The 17,986-nt window shown below is 34.5% G+C and overlaps 3 protein-coding genes across 6 annotated transcripts in view; 2 read left to right on the forward strand and 1 right to left on the reverse strand.

The window, feature by feature from the left end:
* Positions 1 to 962: 962 nt before the first annotated feature.
* Positions 963 to 5,946, forward strand: LOC108565056 (WW domain-containing adapter protein with coiled-coil). Of its 4 annotated transcripts, none has more exons than XM_017924311.1 (9): positions 963 to 1,338; positions 1,517 to 1,550; positions 2,332 to 2,542; positions 2,675 to 2,850; positions 2,961 to 3,177; positions 4,031 to 4,750; positions 4,806 to 4,990; positions 5,568 to 5,695; positions 5,761 to 5,945. In XM_017924311.1, exons 1-9 carry the CDS (start codon positions 1,298 to 1,300, stop codon positions 5,837 to 5,839), a joined length of 1,791 nt encoding a protein of 596 aa, XP_017779800.1. In that variant the 5' UTR covers positions 963 to 1,297; the 3' UTR covers positions 5,840 to 5,945. The 4 variants fall into 4 exon arrangements, with proteins under 4 accessions (XP_017779800.1, XP_017779801.1, XP_017779802.1 ...); XM_017924312.1 differs by having other exon boundaries at positions 2,961 to 3,171; XM_017924313.1 differs by having other exon boundaries at positions 2,690 to 2,850; positions 5,761 to 5,944.
* Positions 5,947 to 8,271: 2,325 nt separating this feature from the next.
* On the reverse strand, positions 8,272 to 14,804 carry LOC108565051 (nuclear pore complex protein Nup153). Its single transcript, XM_017924305.1, has 6 exons — positions 14,016 to 14,804; positions 13,270 to 13,798; positions 12,007 to 13,212; positions 9,877 to 11,942; positions 9,702 to 9,817; positions 8,272 to 9,638 (listed from the first exon to the last, which is right to left on the reverse strand). The coding sequence occupies exons 1-6, from the start codon at positions 14,079 to 14,081 to the stop codon at positions 9,557 to 9,559; spliced, it is 4,065 nt and encodes a 1,354-aa protein (XP_017779794.1). The 5' UTR covers positions 14,082 to 14,804; the 3' UTR covers positions 8,272 to 9,556.
* Positions 14,805 to 15,522: 718 nt separating this feature from the next.
* Positions 15,523 to 17,986, forward strand: part of LOC108565055 — a 5,631-nt gene continuing 3,167 nt past the window's right edge. The window contains exon 1 of the mRNA XM_017924310.1: positions 15,523 to 16,048. Within this exon, the coding sequence (XP_017779799.1) occupies positions 15,905 to 16,048 (144 nt within the window). The 5' untranslated portion in view covers positions 15,523 to 15,904. The remainder of the gene's footprint in view (positions 16,049 to 17,986) is intronic.

Genomic DNA, 17,986 nt, shown 5'->3' on the forward strand with positions numbered 1-17,986 from the left:
ACAATATTAGTTTCATAATAAATATAATGGAAAAAGTATTCAATTTTTGTATACTAAATCAATAGTAGATTTATACAAGACAAGCAAAAGACATGATTACTATGGCGCTACACACAATCTTTTGGAAACGCCAATCTGTAACAAATCAACAATAAATAGAAGGGTCTAAAGCGAGGTTAGTGGGTGTAACTAAGGGCAACCCTGTTCACAATTTAATGATTAATATTAACACACTAGATAATTGAGGGTGAAAGACCTACAATCAATTAACTTTTACAGTAGTTCACATAAATCTTTCTTTTCTTAATGCTTACATCACTTTATCTAGTCCCAAATTAGTTCTAAAAATAAATGCATATAAACTTATTTTATAATTATTAGAATACAAATATATTTGATTGTGAATTATTGTAATTCACAATTGTAGTAACTCCTGTGAATTATATAAATGTACAGATAACAACAGTTACACGTAATTAAACTATTATTAGATACTTAATTATGTTTGAACAATGCAATAAAATTAAAATGCATATAATAATATTACCATTAATGTAAATGTAATGTAAAAATACATAACTATTAACTGTTTTAACTGAAAATTAATTAAAATTACGTATACACAAATAAATACATTGGAAAAGTAAACGCACTGATTGTATACAAACAAAAATATATATTGATTATTAAATGAAAACAGCTTGCTAATGGCGAATGACTAACAAAAACAGCCAACTTAAAACGTTTGCAATACCCTACAATCTGCAATATATTTGTTTAAATTAAGAGTTCTATTCATAATATTAGTGTAATGAGTTTATAATTTGTTTTTATCTGTTATTGCTTTCTAATTGCTTCGTAATGTGATTTGGAAATGTTAGAAATATTTTTTAAATTGCGATGAGAAGTGATTTGTTTTTGAGAATTGCAAATTGATTAATTAGTTAAATCGTTAAGGGTTGTTTGTTGGTTGGATATTCGTTAGAATACTTGTAGATTTAGGTGTTTCTGTTGTATTATATAGGTTGGTGGTATGTGTTTCATCGTTGTTGGCAGCACTGAATTTTCTTACGTCAACCAATGAGGCAACGGAAGAAATTAGGAGCATTTACCTTCAGCTGCAAATTGTTCCCTTATGTGACATGGCGTCTGAGAGGAAAGTTAGTATTAGTTGTTGAAGGGGACACTGAAACGGCGATTGCTATAGAAGCAACAAAAAAACCACACGCATATATGACATTAGGTGAAGGAACGGCTTGTCATAAAAGCCAAAAACGTTCACTAGAGTCTTGCATTGATGGTAATGCATGCAAGGAAAACGCAGCGGATGAGCGATGGGTAGGCATTTTACCCTCTCACATTCTCACCTATAACGTCAAAAAAAAACATATCGAGTGAATAACAACCGATATCCCAATAATATAAACAAAAATACATCCCAAGAAAACCGACCCTTGTCCAACCACAAATACACATTATTATTAAACGTTATTTTTTTTTTTCGTTTGGTTTTCAGGTACTTCGAGAAACACCAGGCCCATCCCTATCAGGTAAACATAACACTTTTTCATTTATACTTTTAAACGAGGTCGGTGCACCGCGAGGGCCGAAAAACAAAAGTTAAAATCAATTCTTGACATCCCGTCCATGAAACATTGATGTGATACTTTGGTGGAAAAAAACACGTACGTCGATTTGTGCCTTTATAAGTATTGCTCGTTGCAAAGGGAAACGTGTGCCGCGCTATATACGGATACAGTATTTCCTTAAAATTCCACGCAAACGCATCTCGTTTCGTCGTTTTACGACCGGCGGAATCTCTTAAAATCTTCCGCAATTGCCTGTTAGATATTTAATAACAACAAAAATGGCAGCCACACACAGCCCGACCTAACCTTATCCAAAAACAGTGACAGTTTTTCTTCTCGCCAAAGTTTATACTACAATGTAAATAACGCGGTTATTATTAACTTCTGTTGCTAAATGCAAGGTCGCTCGAATCTGCGGGCCCCCTCAATTTCGGTCCAATTGGTTTGGTCTTCAACTCTGGGGGAGACCATTTTGAAAATCTATTTTGCAGCACCTACAATTATATAATATTGATTTTGGTAAATATATTGCATTTCCTCATTTTGACATATAAATACGCCAGTTGAGCTGACTGTCACATGTGTGTGGGGGACAAGCAGCCTTTGGTAGTGATCAACAGGGAAGTCTTATTAGACAAGTGTTTGATGAATGCAACCAGCCTGCAATTGGGTTAACTATGAATAAACAAATGTTTTCTTCGTTGCAACCACTCAATGTTTTTCTCCCTTTCTATGATTGCAGAACACGAAATATAGTTCGTCCAAGAGCTATGGTCAAAACGCAGAAAGGTACGAGCGGATTCGTGACTCGCCGAATGGGAATTACCGTTCGGACAGTCCGGATTCGCAATCTCCAAGGGACAGGGATAGAACTAACCAACCGAAGAGCTACTATCTGCAAAAATTACACAAGGAGAGAGAGAATAGAGACTACAAGCGAGACAAATATGCTGGTATGTTTTTGAATAGCCCTAATCATCTCACAATGCCATCTTTTATGTTTTGATTATTATTTTGTTTGTTTTTGTTCATTTCAATTCCCTAATTTCCAACTTTTCTTTTGCCTATCTGTGTTGTCTATGTAGGCAAATATTTTTCAGATTGTGCCAGATCACCAAAGGACAAGCGGAGCAGCCGTGATTCTGAACACAGAACCAATCATGACCGGAGTGATGACAAAAGCATACTGCACCCAATAAAAGTATCACAGAATCTGTCTTCTAGAGATCGCAAACCAATGCATAACAATTGTGTTGATAAGGTATGTATGCATATAACAGTAACCACCCCACAGTTTACTTTTAACCATATTTAGATTCTGAAGCATTAATTAGACAGTATTTTAATATTTGTATACTACTCGATTTTTAGAGGGATGACAGAGAGAGGGTGTCTAGGTTTGGAGACTGGTCAGAACATATTAGTTCTTCTGGAAAAAAGTATTACTACAACTGCAAAACTGAAGTGTCACAATGGGAGAAGCCAAGGGAATGGACAGAGAGATGTAGAACTAGAGACAGGGATAGGGATTCTGATAGGAACTATGGTGGTGGCGGAAGTAGCGGTGGATCTAGCCGATCTGGTACGCGTAAGTAGTCACAAACACACACATATCAATACATTAACCAAATTTAAATAAATCTGCAAAAAAAAAATATAAAACATCTGCCAATTTGAAATACTATCCATATGAAAGCGAATATACGAATATAAAATAATTATTCCCAATGGTATTCAATTTAATATCAATACCTATTTGAAAAAATGAAACAATCATAAAATAAAAATATAACTTTATCTTATGTAATTTATATTTCTACAGTTAAATTGAACATATTTAATTCATTAATTTATATTATATCAATTAACGCAGTAATTTCTGCGTTTGTTTGTTTTCTCAAATAAAAAATATACTAAAATACTTTATTTTATTTTTAAATATATTCAATATTTTTCTCATATACATCTTGTAAAGTTATGTATTTAGAAAAGTTTTTGTGAAAGGTTTAAAAAAATTCATCATTTAATTTCTTTGTAATAAAATTGTATTCATTACTATTAATTTAAATTATAGTTAATTTAAGAAATATCACTTTAATTATTATTTGTTTAAATTTCTATTTGGATTACATATGAGAATAGAATTGCAATTGTTGTATATAAACCAGGTGCATTGACACTAAAACATGAGATGCACCTGTTGCATCCAAAAGGATATTGACCTGAAAATTTATCAATAAGTTAATATTCAAAGGATAAAAGTTCCATATTCAGGATATGTGTGGCAGTAGCATTGCAATGCAATTATTAAAATCATGTATTCTTTCAAGTTAAATATAACAAGCAGATACTTCTAAAAGTTTACAAATAACACCTTAAGAAATTGTATATGTTATTGTAACATAATGTTTATTATTTATGTTTTTTTTACATATGTTTAGGGCACGATAAACATTCCAGTGGAAGAAGTGGAGGGAGTAAGGATAATTTACGCGAGAGTGCAACGGGTAGCAGTCAGCACTGGAGTAGTCGCGATGATGATCATAGTCTCGGTAAGGAGTCTTCTACGAGGAATTCGTCATCACGTAACAAAAATAGTTCGTCGACAATCTCTGCGTCCGCTGCAGCATCTGCTGGCGAAGACAGTGCGCTGTCTGCCGCCCAGGATATGGACATATCTCCAGGTGATAGCACCCCCACATCAGAAGTCTCCTATCCTTCTGCAGGAAACCAGGAGAACTCGCACGGCCCGGTTCTGTTGGCAAATGCATTGCCACGTTTGATATCGCACCCTCAGACGCCGACGGCAATCTCTTCACGGCAAACAACGGATTCGTCTCCGGCCCTCCAGAGCACACCCTCCCATGTAACCCCAGCGGCCAGTGTGACAACATGCAACGCACCCGGACCACCCATGAACACAAACTCCTCCGCGTCCGCAATAGCTTCATCGGCAATAGCTTCAATTGCTTCTGATTCTAGTGATGCCAAAGGCATACAGACATTCGTTAGGCAAATTGGTGATAATTCTATGCAACAGCAGTCGCTGGCGTCGCTGCTCACAGTCGATACCAATCATGCGTCCATCGCTGGGGGCACCATGATGATACCTGATGGACCGCCGACTCCTACGCATTCAGAAACACCTGACTGTGCTAAAGGTAATTAGTCGTGCTAATCCAATCCTTTTTTCAATAACAATAAGACTAATTGCAGGCAGCCCAGCCGGTACCCTCACAGGTCCTACCAGCAGTGGTTTATCAACATTGCAAGGTGTTGCTAGTTCATTGCAAGCTCTAAGACCACAAGGACCGACGATCACACCTTCCTTGGCAAATCACGTTAGAGACGATTTAGTTAATCACGTGCGAGGATGGCCTGCGGATATACTTGAAAAACAGGTCAGTTGCATTTCATATATGCATAATGTATATTACTAATTTATCCAACGTATCTAGAACAATATCCACAAAAAAGGTGCTACAATCATATTTCTTCAATGCAATATTGATTATATTAGTGGCTTTAAATCATTAAAAATAGTTGCTTATACAACCTGACCTTTTGAATAATGATCACTGGCTGACGTCTGAGTAAGAAATTGCTGTTGTAATTTAATAATAATTCCTAAATGAACTGACTGCTGTAATAAGCAATTTAAAATCTATTGATATCACAATGTGGCATAGTAACGTCAAAGTAATAATATATTTGTATAATTGCATACTTAGACATTGTTTTATATTTATTTTATAACATGCAGTTATTTTAGTATTGTAAAACCATTTATACTGTTTTCATGAATGAAAAATCATAGTTTCAATATCTGTTGTTTTTCTTAAACTATTTCTTATTTGAAGAAAGCTGTATGATTAACAACATAAAATTATCAAAGTGGAGAAGGTTCTTATATGAGAAAAATGTTTTTATATTAAAATCAAAGTGTGTAATATCTAAGCATGTATTATGTTTGTATAGGCCCAAAAACATTCGGAAGAAGCACACATCATGGGCAGTATACAATGTTCAAAGGTGTCTGCAGAACTGAAAACGGCAAGGTCAATAGTTCGTCTTACAGATATCCAAGCTACGCTGCAGGAGCAGAGGTAAGTGTATCGATTACGAAATTATCAGAATCTTAGGCTATTAACACCGCTCTCCTTTTTTTCAGGATACTATTTCTTCGTCAACAAATAAAAACGTTAGAAGAAATGAAGTCTCAAAATTCATTCATGTCTGATGACTCTTAGTGGTTGATTGTGTCTCAGAGCTATATATAATATAGTGTTAACTATAAAACAAAGATTAATGGAAGGGAATATATATATAAATATATATTTAAAAAATTATTTAAGTGAAGAAAAAAAATTGACGATTGCATAAATATTTGTATATTTATATATGGCACCACGATATTTGTTAATTGTTAACAACTAAAAAAAAAGAGAGGAATCATTTCGCAGGTTTAATTTATTTGAACATAAAAATACAAAAGCTCGTACAGTTTGTGGAGAGGCGGTCTCCTCCCGCGAGTGGCATTTTTTTTATTGTAATTACTTTGTGTCTAAATATAGTGAAGTAAAGACTATCTCCTAGGTAGATTTATTAAAGCAAAAAAAAATGTGACTGTATTTGTATTACAATGAAGGTTTTATGTTTTAGTTTTAGAATTAATTTTCTAAATCTGTATATGTATATATGTACATGTATGTATATGTTTATGTGTATGTATATATATCTAATATATTATGGATGTTCCCTTCGGATCCTCGTCTTTATTATATATATATCATATATATGAAGTTCTCTTTACATGCAAATTATAAAAGATAGATGTATAGATTTTTATGTTTTTTTTTCGTATAAACAATTTCCTAGATGTACATTTTCGTTTAATGTTGATTACATATATTTTAGTTTAATCCAATTATTATTATTTTTTTCTAAAAAATGAGTTGTAAATATTTGATTTTATTTCCGCGCAATATTAAGTGCATAACATATATATATTTATTAAATATATGTTTAATCAAAACTCGGTTACAGTAGTATTATGACGTTCTGGACTTTATAGCAGTAGTCATATCGCTATAATCGAGTTTCACCGTGCAACGCAACAACCGTTGATTTTTTTTCTGTTTTTATTTTAGTACAAACTGCGTTGAAATAATGAATAAACGATTGGCTCTTTTAAACGACGTGTAATTTATATAATAATTATTAATACTATTCTTCTTTTTTTTCGCTCTTCTTCCTTTAAATAATTTATGTAATTTATTTTTATTGTATTTTGTTAGGTTTATGTGAGATTTGGGAGGTTTATTATTATGTTCTATTATTTTTTTTTTTGCTAATTTACAAGACGAACGAATGGAAACGAAGATGTGCATTGGATAGGAAATTCGATGAATGGCGCAAAATACTTTCTCTCCTTTTTGTTTTCTTCATTCTATCCTTTTCTCTTGTTTCCGTTGTTATAATTTAAGACAATATTTTTTTACCTTCGATTAGATGATAATACACTGTTGAGGTATTTTGCGCTTGCATTTTTTGTATTTTGCTGTGTACAATTAAATAAACATGAAGTATGTATTAAATTCCGATTCTGTAAAAGCTCTGTTTTTCAACTTCTTTATAATCGATTCCCCCCAAATCTCGTTGAAATATTAATTTAAAATAACATATATACAGTTAAATAACATGTGATATGTAATAGAAATATTGATAAAATGTGTAAAAATAACTTTTTCTATTATTTAATTTCTATATATATATATTAATAATAATAATATCCGTTTCATAGAAAAGACTACTGCATTAATCCTTACCTTGTTCATAAAATATAAATAAATTCTAATAAATCCTGTCTAGATTAAGCTAAAGAAAGTTTGATGATTCTTGTACTCAAGAATGTAAAAATAATGACGTTTTCTGCACATATATCATCACCAAATCGTTAAAGAAAATAGTTCTAGGCATGTTGTGGTAGTATATGTTACTTTTATTAACTTAACCGAAAGAGTGAAAAGAAAAAAATATATTTAATACAACAAAACTTGTGTCTCGTGAGAAGTAGCTTAGTTTCTAAATAGTAGGGAATGCTATGACTATAACATTAATTTATATTTAAAAAAGAAAAACAAATAAAAAATAATAATTTTCTAAACAATGGGACAAAAGATGGAGAAAAATCGACAATTGGCGCCCTATCCTTTCTTTTTAAAAACTAAAATTCTATACAAATTGTGGATGGATTTAAAAATATATATATATATAAAATAATTACACAATAAAGGCACAAGTTGCTGAAAATTTCTAATTTATTTTAAAAATTGACGAATCCAGGAAAAGAAATAAACAAATTATATTATATATATATAAAGAACAGATATAATGTAAAAAATTTCAAAAGAAATTTTCAGCAATGTATTAATTAACGGTTACGATTAAGTTCTGAATCAATATTCGATGAAAAACATATTTACATAAGCAGTCTAACTCCTTTTTTCTTTATTGAATAAAAATTATTTGGAAGCAATATCATTTTGTGTATCGTTTCGTTCATTATATAGTTCTGTTTCGTCTCTCTCCAAAGAAAAAAAAAACGTAACAATAGAAAAATGAAATTCCTTCTTATTCAATCACATACTTTATTTACAAATGAAGATTGGTTCAATTAAAATCATAATCAAGGAGTGAGTCTACTTTTTACAAAAATAAAACTAGACCACAGACAAAACTCGCACATCAAACGTTACTTCTTATTTTTCCTATTTTCTTCTTCTTGTCATCCAGTTGTATCTATTGCACAGCAATAACTTCGAAAACTATAATTATCTGTATGTATATATTTTAAAAAAAGTGCATTTTTTAAAATGTATTTCTTAGTAATCTTGTGGACATCCGGTATTAGTTTTGCCTGCGACTGTTACAGCATATTTATTATATTATTATTTTTTTTGTTGTTGTTTATTTATCTCATATAATTTAAATATTAATTGGGGGGCCTGACCCATGAGAATATCACAGTAAAGAAGCCAATATCGGCAGTCATAAATATACATCATTTATACTTATACAATATATTCAAATTTAATAAATCCGCGCGCGCGCACCAAAGCCTCCTCGGTGTTTCCGGTGTTCATGGTTCGGGTTAAATTGAAACAGTGTTTTTAAACAATTCTACATTCTATGGATCAGACCTACAGCAAGGACTCCCCTACACTCTATATGTGTATATGTTATATACAATGTAGGACTCAACACACCGTTATAGTAATTATATTCAGTTATATAATGCGCGTGAGTACAGAACTTTTGTATATATTTATATATGCGCGACATGTGTGTGAACGAAACAAAAATTAATGACAAAAAAAAATAGTAATGATAATATATATATATTCAAAAATGATGGCGCGCGTGACGCGTCTGTGAATATTCACAAAGGGCTTCAGTCGCATCCCGATATGGTACACATTATATAAATATTCTAAATATAGTCAACATTATATTACAAAAAAGTCGAAATGATGAATGCCGTGCCACAAATATTCACAGACGGACACGTTTGAAAGTCAATTTCCCTTCGTCCCTAACTCCATCCAACACGCTCACAACACTTGCTCATTCATTCCTCGATTCCTCGTGTGTACAAAATATCCCTAACTTTAAATATAGTTATATATTACATCTAATAACCTAGGTAACATCCAACAGGTCAGATAAGAAACGCCCCCTTAATATACACAAATCCCCCATCCCTTCTGGAAAGAAAATAAAGAGTACACTCATCCACATGTTACAAGATTAAAACAGAAAAAAAAACTTAATGAACATACATTATAGATATTTTCTCTATATATATCAATGAGTAAATAAGGCTTAATCTTAACTCTAATCATCCGTTTCGAACATACACACATCCTCGGTAATAACGTTCCAAGTATCTCATAAAGCTACACCAACTATCGCTGAGTCCTTCGCAATGCTTTTCTAAACACCCGTTGTGGTTTACCAGCTTGCGAACTACCCTCGCTGGGCTGTGCTCTGTATTGCAAAAGACATTATTAATAAAAATCTCTTTCTCATTCAATCACTTCATGTACTTACGTAAATGATGAAGGTGCAGCACCAGCAGTAAAATTAAAGGATGGTTTCACTTCTGAGCTGAAATTGGGAACCGGGTTATTAAAATTGAAACCGCCTACTGGATTACTCGATGCGCCCTGCAGAACAAGTAGAAGTGAAAAAGCTGCTAACAATTAAATAATATACAATTACTTACAGCATTAGAATTAAAATTAAATGTTCCAGTAGTAGAGGGGCCTGCAGCTGCATTTCCAAAACTGAAACTGGGTTTGTTGGTAGCATTATTACTAGCTGCAGGTACAGCGGGAGCACTGAAATTGAATCCGCCGTTTTGCGAGGGTGCACCGAATGTGGAACTACTTTGTGCTGAAGATCCAAAAGTTGACGTGGACGACGATGGTGCGGCTGTTGTTCCAAATGTTGGTGGTGCAGATTGACCAGCTTGTGTTGCACTATTTCCGAACGCTGGTGCATTGAATGTTGGAAGTTTAAATTCCGTGGATGTTGTGGCTTTTTGTGGACCGCCAAACATTGTAGTTGCCTTATTATTGGATGCCCGCTCTCCAAAAAATGTAGATTTGTTTGTAGGATTGTTTCCACCAAATGTGGATGCTGAACTGGAAAATGGTGCTGCAGCAGCAAACGGTGTTCCAGTTCCAAATGCCAGGGTTTGAGGAATTGCAGCGTTACCAAAAGTAGCTGCTTTCGTTTTATCCTCCGATGCAGATGCTGCCTTGACAGAATTTTCACCAAACATTGATGGTTTTGTTGTTGTAGCAGTACTCGCTCCAAAGGTTGATGGTTTTGTGGTACTTTCTCCAAAAGTTATTGGTTTCGTGGGCAAGCTTTGACCAAATGTCGGTGGCGCTTTCGTAGAAACAGTATCTCCAAAGTTTATTGGATTCGCGTTTGTGCTATCTCCGAAAGTTATTGGCTTCCCACTGTTATTCCCGAATGTTATTGGTTTCGCAGAACTCTCCCCAAAGCTTACTGGCTTCGCTTTTTCTCCAAACATAACTGGTTTTGTAGTATTATTTTGCCCAAAACTTAATGGTTTTGTAGCACTTTCTCCAAAGCTAACTTTGTTAGAATTAGTGTTGCTTGCGGAGAAACTAAACATATTAGAAGGTGTTGCCGCAGTTGTAGTACTCGTCTTTACTGTGCTATTAAACAAAGATGAAGTTGTGGCTGCAGGTGAGGAAGTACTTTCAACCTTTCCAAACTTTATAACAGGTCCTTCACTCTTGATTTCCGTTGACGATTTTGAAGGTAAAACTTTACTTGGTTCACTTTCAACTGCAATCGAAGGTGTTGGAACAACAGTGCCTATTTGAATTGCAGGCTTTTCAGCAGATTTCGTTCCAAACGTAAAAGCTTGAGTAGTAGAAATAGACGTTGTATTCTCAAGTTTTCCATTGACCGACTTAGCAGAATTAGCGTCTACTACATCAGAAGGTTCATTTGAAGATTTGGCACTTGCCGCAGGCAGTCCAAAGCTAAATTGAGGAGTTTCCTTTAGTTTAGTTCCATTGGGTGTCTTATTATCTCCGAAGATGATTGTTGTCGGGACTGTTGCCGTTTTAGCAGAATCTCCAAAGACGCTCGATGGTGCAACATTGGATGCAGAAAATGCAAAACCTTTACCGTCAACTTTAGCTTTATCGATGCCAAAATTAAATTTGGGAAGCGTTTGCTCATTGTTTACTAATGACTTTGGAAGTGTTTGAGTGCAACCTGGTTTCGCTGCTTCACAGCATACACATTTTACTTTGTCAGAAGAATTGCGCACCATACAACTAGAACACTCCCATTCATCGTTCTTCTTAGTGAATGAAGTTCCAAAACTAGCATCTGCTTTAATTACGGTACAACCAGGCTTAGGCGTTTCACATGCCACACATTTAACTTTGTCCTGTTCATTACGAATTAAACATGTACCGCATTCCCAACTGCTGGCAACTGGTTTAAATTTATCACCGAATGATGATGGAATAGTAGATTTTGGACCGTTTGCAGCAACAGCAACTGCCGATTTTCTCGGAGTTTCACAGGCTACACATTTCGTCTTCGTTTCGTCATTTCGGACAAAACAAGAATTACATTCCCATTTGCCTGAAGACATTTTAAATTGCGATCCAAATCCTGACTGATTTGAGATGGGTGCTGCTGCTGCTGTTGTTGATTGTTTTGGAGTTTCGCATGCTGCACATTTAGTTTTATCTTGAACATTTCTGATCATGCAAACGCTGCATTCCCATGTTCCTGAAATTTCATTTAAAAAAAACAATAAAATAAATCATTTTCAAAAATTAAATGTTATTATTACCTGTGGCTGGTTTGAATTTGTCCATCAAAGATTTAGACCTTCCAAGTACGTCACTAACACTACCAGTAGTTTTTAATTCTTTCTCAGCTGAAATTGTAGCATTTTCACCGTTAACTTTTCTTCTGAGACACGGTATTGAATTGTTACTGGAACTTTTGAAGTTTACCGCTACCTCGGTTGGCTCGTCATTTTTCTGAGAGGTAGATTTTTTGCAAACTGGTTTACTAAATTTGAAGTTATTGATGGCCTTTATAGTTTTTAAATTGTCGGAAATTACGAGTGGTTTTGAAAACTTGTACACTGAAATATCTTTGCTCAACTGTTTGTTGGCGGTCTTTGTTACTGCATTGGTTGATGATGTTTTAAACATGGCTGTTGGTTTGGGTACTGTAATTTCTTTTGGAACGCTCACTGGTTTTACTTCTTTGATCGGCAACGGGATGTTGAAATCAAAATTTGGTAATTTCGAAATAGGTAGCTGTACGTCCGGCAGCCTAACATCCTGCAATATTTCCACAGGCTCGGCACGTGGCCTGACAGAAGATATCTTAGTTTTCATTTTGTTACTATTACGAACAACTGATGAGTCCGTCACCTCTTGTTGTAACAATTTGTACTCTTCCACGTTTAAAGGAGATTTAGACGTGGTGGCCAATTCTCGCACTGATTGCGTACTGTCTTGCAGCCTTTCTTTTAATTTCATTTTCAGAACGTCTGTCATGGTGGGTACTTGAAGCTCCCTGTTGGATGCAACTTTTGAGTCTCTAACAGAATATGGATTAGCTCCCGTATATTTAGAGATTAGTCCTTCGGATTTCTGTGTTCGCTTTGAGGGATTGGGAATCCTCTTCACGTCTTCTGATGGACTTGTGTACTGTTCCAGAGTATCCAAAATCCGTTTAGCAGTTTTACTTAAGGTCACATTCTTAACAGTAGCTATTGGCTTCGGCTGCACAAAGTTCTTCAAATCCGAAGCGGGACGTTTCAATAAATTACGACTGTAAGCCGAGGCGCCTCCGTAAGATGTACGACCAGAGTAGAAAGGAGAATTAACAATACGCTTTGTGGAAAGTGTGCGATCCATAAAATTCGATGATCCAAATGCGGAAGTGTTGAACGAGGGACGTCGTGAACTCAATGAAGTGTTTAAATTTGGACTCGCCATCCTACTGTTGTCTCCAAACAGTGATCGTTCTGCAGGTGCAGCTAAAAGAATGATTAAGTTGCACAATATGCTTTGGGTATTGAAAATAAATTACTTACGTGAGTTAAATAAACTTATGTTGTCAGCTAATTGTTTGTTGGGGGTTCCATGTTTATCATCAGATACATGTTCCTTGCTACCTATGCGGGGCATGGAAGAATATCCACTTGTTGATTCTCCACTGTCGGAGTCTTTGTCACCATTTTGTAAATCTCCATTGTAGTTATTCTTCAGATTATAACCACTTGGTAAAATTAATTTCCTTGTTGATTTGGCAACAGGCTGGGGCTCTGAGAAGGACATTATTTTTGTGCTGAAAGCACTGGCTATTGGCCGTTGTTCATTATGAAGTGGTGTTGAGAGGAAGGTCATCTCCAGATTACTCCTGCTTGTGCTTGCTATTTGGGGTTCGGGCACAGTGGGCAGCTTCACCCTCTTTGTGGGAGGTTGCAGAAGACAGGTATCATCGTCCTCGTCGAGATCCTCGCGGTGGCGGATCTTGGGGCTATCCTGTGGGGTGCCGAACCATTTGCTCAGAGACGATGGGAACAGTCCGGACACACGAGATTTAACTTTCTTCACAAACGACTGAAAAATAGAAACGGTTGAAATCTGTTGCGAGCGAGCGGCGTTTGGGAGGATTGCCTCCAAAAATGTACTCGGAACGGCGTGCGTTGGTTATTTTTAGAAGAAGGCGCCAATCGCGGGACGTACGTATTATGGAGTTCTGCTGGGACAAGCATGGGATCGGTCATGGTATGGTGGTTACCATGGAGAGGAGAGCGGGATTGTTGGAGATGTCTACCTTATTCGTGCCCGTCTCCGTATCGTTGAAGAACGACGAACCGTCCGCCGTGTCTCCTCCGGACATGGTTCGTCTTTCAGTTTGAATATTTGATGGAACTTCGGTTTGTTGTTGGGCGCTTGGGGGGTTGAACCTTATCCAGACTCTTTGTTACATGTATTCACGCTGCTTTCGACATCTCACCATGAACTAGTATCATTACTCTTTTCGCACTCACTCCTTGCTTGACACTTTCACTGGCATGGGAATTGAGAAATATGGCGGCGCGCACTCATGCACACACATACACATGCACCTCTCCCTCCAACATATATGTATACAATAAACACTGGTAAACACAAGCAAACGTAACGAACACAACTACCGGAGACGCGTCTGTGTTGGTTCGGCTTTACTACAAGATGTGGAGGGAAGGAAAGACACAAAGCAACATGAATGCCTCGCTCTCCTTTCCACCCAATGCTTCACCTATTGACCACCGTTCGACGCACACTACCCCTCTCTCTTGTTTTGGTCACACCAACCTCAAACTAAAAATGCTTGCAAAAACGGATTGCCTAGCATTATAAAAATATTTATAAAAACGCATAAAAATACCGCTTTCACATCAACATCATCTTAAAAACAAACCTAAGGTTTATATTATCTTTAAATGTAATTAATTCAAAGCATCTCCGCATAACAAACTTACTGTGTGATATAACGAACAACTGCCAGAACGTTACAACGAGATTAGGTCAGCAATTATTCGCGGAAAGAGACATGTTCAAACTCACTTTTGACGAAAAAACGTCCATATTATACCGATGAAACATCGCAATATGGTCATACCGCCCTTAACTCGCTTCATCAATTTTGGCAAGAGCAGAAAATATTTCAACTGCAGTATAATTATAAACAAGTTGTTGTGACAACGTTAAACGGTTACCAGTAATTATGGTAGCATCTATTGCATTCTAATTAATTATATACATAATAATTGACGTTACCGCGAAACGATGCATTTAAAGAAACCGGTCGTTACAGGATAAAATCCATTGCATTTCAAACATTATTTTTTTTCAGGTTGGCACCAAAGGGCAGCGACTTTTATTACTTTTCGAAATTCAACATGGTGGCGCTATTATGTCACCTTTGGAAGGAGCTTCGGAACTTCAACTAATCTGCATAACTTTTTCTTAATTAATAAAAACTATTGCCAGTTAAAAATCTTATCGATAATTAGAAAATAATGCAAATATAGGAATTTACTTTCAATTGTTACTTCCAATTGCTTCTAAAAAAGAGTGGAAGGAACAGAAACTTATTTGTGCTTCTAGCCAATCTACGTCTTGTTAATTTTTAGTTAAACAATAAATTCATAATTGAAATAAAGAAAATCACCATTATACAACAGAAATTCAAAAGTATAAAAACCGTAAAATACGGCCATTTTAATACAACTAGAGACATCTTTGCATAGCGATCGAAGTTTTGCCAGCATTTTTGTGGATGATCAGTGTTCGTTACCGTACATACACCAGCTTGCAAGTGCACCTCTTTGTAATGGAAGAGATTTCTTAAGTTGTCTCCGTTTTGCGGCTATGCTCAGACTGGAAATATATTTGCAACTGCGTAATACCGAAACGCGCAAGCGTTGAACATTCCAATAAGTCCATTGGTCGCTTCTTCGTGAAGTTCGATATTTATTTATTTACGTTTTATACCTTCAAAACCGCATCGCATTTCCATCCGTCAGGGAGGCCATTTAATTGACTTTGTTTTCGTTGCTGTCAGGTAACAGTTGGAACAATCGATAGCTAAGGACGCCAGTGATAGTTGTTTTGCGGTGCATCCGTATTGCAATAAATTCTTGGTGTTTTACAAAAAGGTTTTCTACAATTGTAATAATGGCCAGCAAGAAACGCGATTTGGAGATTATTTACAATCTAGTATGGAAGAATCGTTTGTTGGGGGACGATCGTTCCAACATCGTCGGGGTCTATGATATTCCTTCTACAACCTTAAATTGGGAAAAATTTAAATCATATTTGGTGAGTATAGCGGAATACCATTTTCCATGGCGAGCGCAGTTCCTGCATATGGCGGAATCAATCCGAATTAATCTAGTTTCGATTGCATATCATCATGTATGTGAGTTATATTAATAAACAAAGATATAGTTTATTAATAAATCTTTGCGATACACCATGGAGTTCATTCCTCTGAAAGTACAACATTTCTTTATACATTTTGCATACAATTTCGCCATTAAAAAAAGAAGAATATTAACATTATACTTTACACTTAAATATAGAATTAGGTTTTTTTTTATTGATGTTCAATTTGCCCCTATATATATATATTCCTTTCCATTTCGACAGCAAACATATATCATATTTATTATTTTTAATTGTTAAATTCTTAAGACATTGGGTAATTGACAACAACGTTATTCAGCAAATTTCCAGAATAAGCTTAACCGAGAAATTTTAAGCAATTTTTTAATTACATGTTATTACAACATATACTATTTACTTAACGTAATAATTAGTAATCAACGCAATGTTTTTCTTAACAATATAAACATTTTAATATCACCATGAATTCTGATAACATCAGGACCGGCGTAAATCTTTTAAAGTAGAAATTACATTAACATATCCTTCGGGTCTATACTCTTCGAAAAATGTATTCAGTTTTTTTTAAATATATAAAGTTAAATTATGTATGGGCTGAATTTAAATTATACGGAATTATTCTTTTGAAGTATCCAAAGTTCAGATTTTGGTTTTAAACATTTATTGTATTATTTTTCAATTAGACCACCTAATTGAAAAATACGGAAATTTTGCCCTGTTTGAAGCCATTTGTTAATAGTTTTTAAATGTAATTCGTTTGCTTAAATGAAAAAAAAAAACACAAAATCCATCTTCTCATGAAATATTATTAACAGAAAATAATTAACAAGGTAAATCATCTACGATTTTTATTGTTATGCCTTTGTAAATATAATTTAACAAGCGTCCTCTTTGACTCATATAATTTATTTGCTGTTAAATCAAAATAAAAAAGTGTGTGTAAAATCATTATTATACTATATAAACAAACTATGTATAAGAATTCTCAACGAAGTCTATTTACTATAAACAAATATATAAACCTCTATTTATGGAGGATTGGATCGATACAAGTAATGTAAGCAAATGGAGCATAGGGATTTTAGCTTTTGTCCGTGTGAAAAAAGATTATTTGTATGTTAAAGCGTGGGCCCGGTTTCCGTTAACGTGCTGATATTTTACATTTGAGCGCTTAATATTAATTAATTTATACTTATATATAACATAAAATAATAATAATGTATTGGCCAAAAATCAATACATAAGAAAAAAAAAGTGCATTCTATAAATAAATTCTAACATAAAATAAAAAAATATATTAATAGACTGGTCAAAGGGCTAACGACCGAGGTCTTTCCGCCCCATAACATAATATTTATTGCTATATAATTTAAGTATGATCCAACAATACACGTTGCTTAACTTTTGTAAGTTGTCAAACATCGATTGATTTAAATAGGCTTTCTCTATTTAAATAATATATATATTTATATAATGCCACCTACTAATGATTATCAACCTCCTCCAATGCACTGATCTCATTAGTATATAAACATTTATAACTTGACAAGAACATTTTAAATACAAATGAACTTAACAAAAGGGTAAGATTAGGTCAGATTAGGGCCAATAAAAGTGTGTAAATAATTTCGGAAATATTTATATTAAAAAAAAGTAAGTTCAGATGATAAATATAGTATATTGATACAATTACCTTCTGAACTTGGAATTATAGAGAAAGTGTCACATTACGTAATATGCTTACTCACATGAAATACAACTTAGTCAATGTACATTGTAATTGGTGGAAAGGTAAGTTGTAATGCTAAAGTGTATTATTCTTGTTGAAATACTTTGTCGTGGCCGACCAAT

This window comes from Nicrophorus vespilloides, unplaced genomic scaffold (assembly GCF_001412225.1).
Source record: "Nicrophorus vespilloides isolate i.1.1-1 unplaced genomic scaffold, Nicve_v1.0, whole genome shotgun sequence".
Lineage (NCBI taxonomy): Eukaryota > Metazoa > Arthropoda > Insecta > Coleoptera > Silphidae > Nicrophorus > Nicrophorus vespilloides.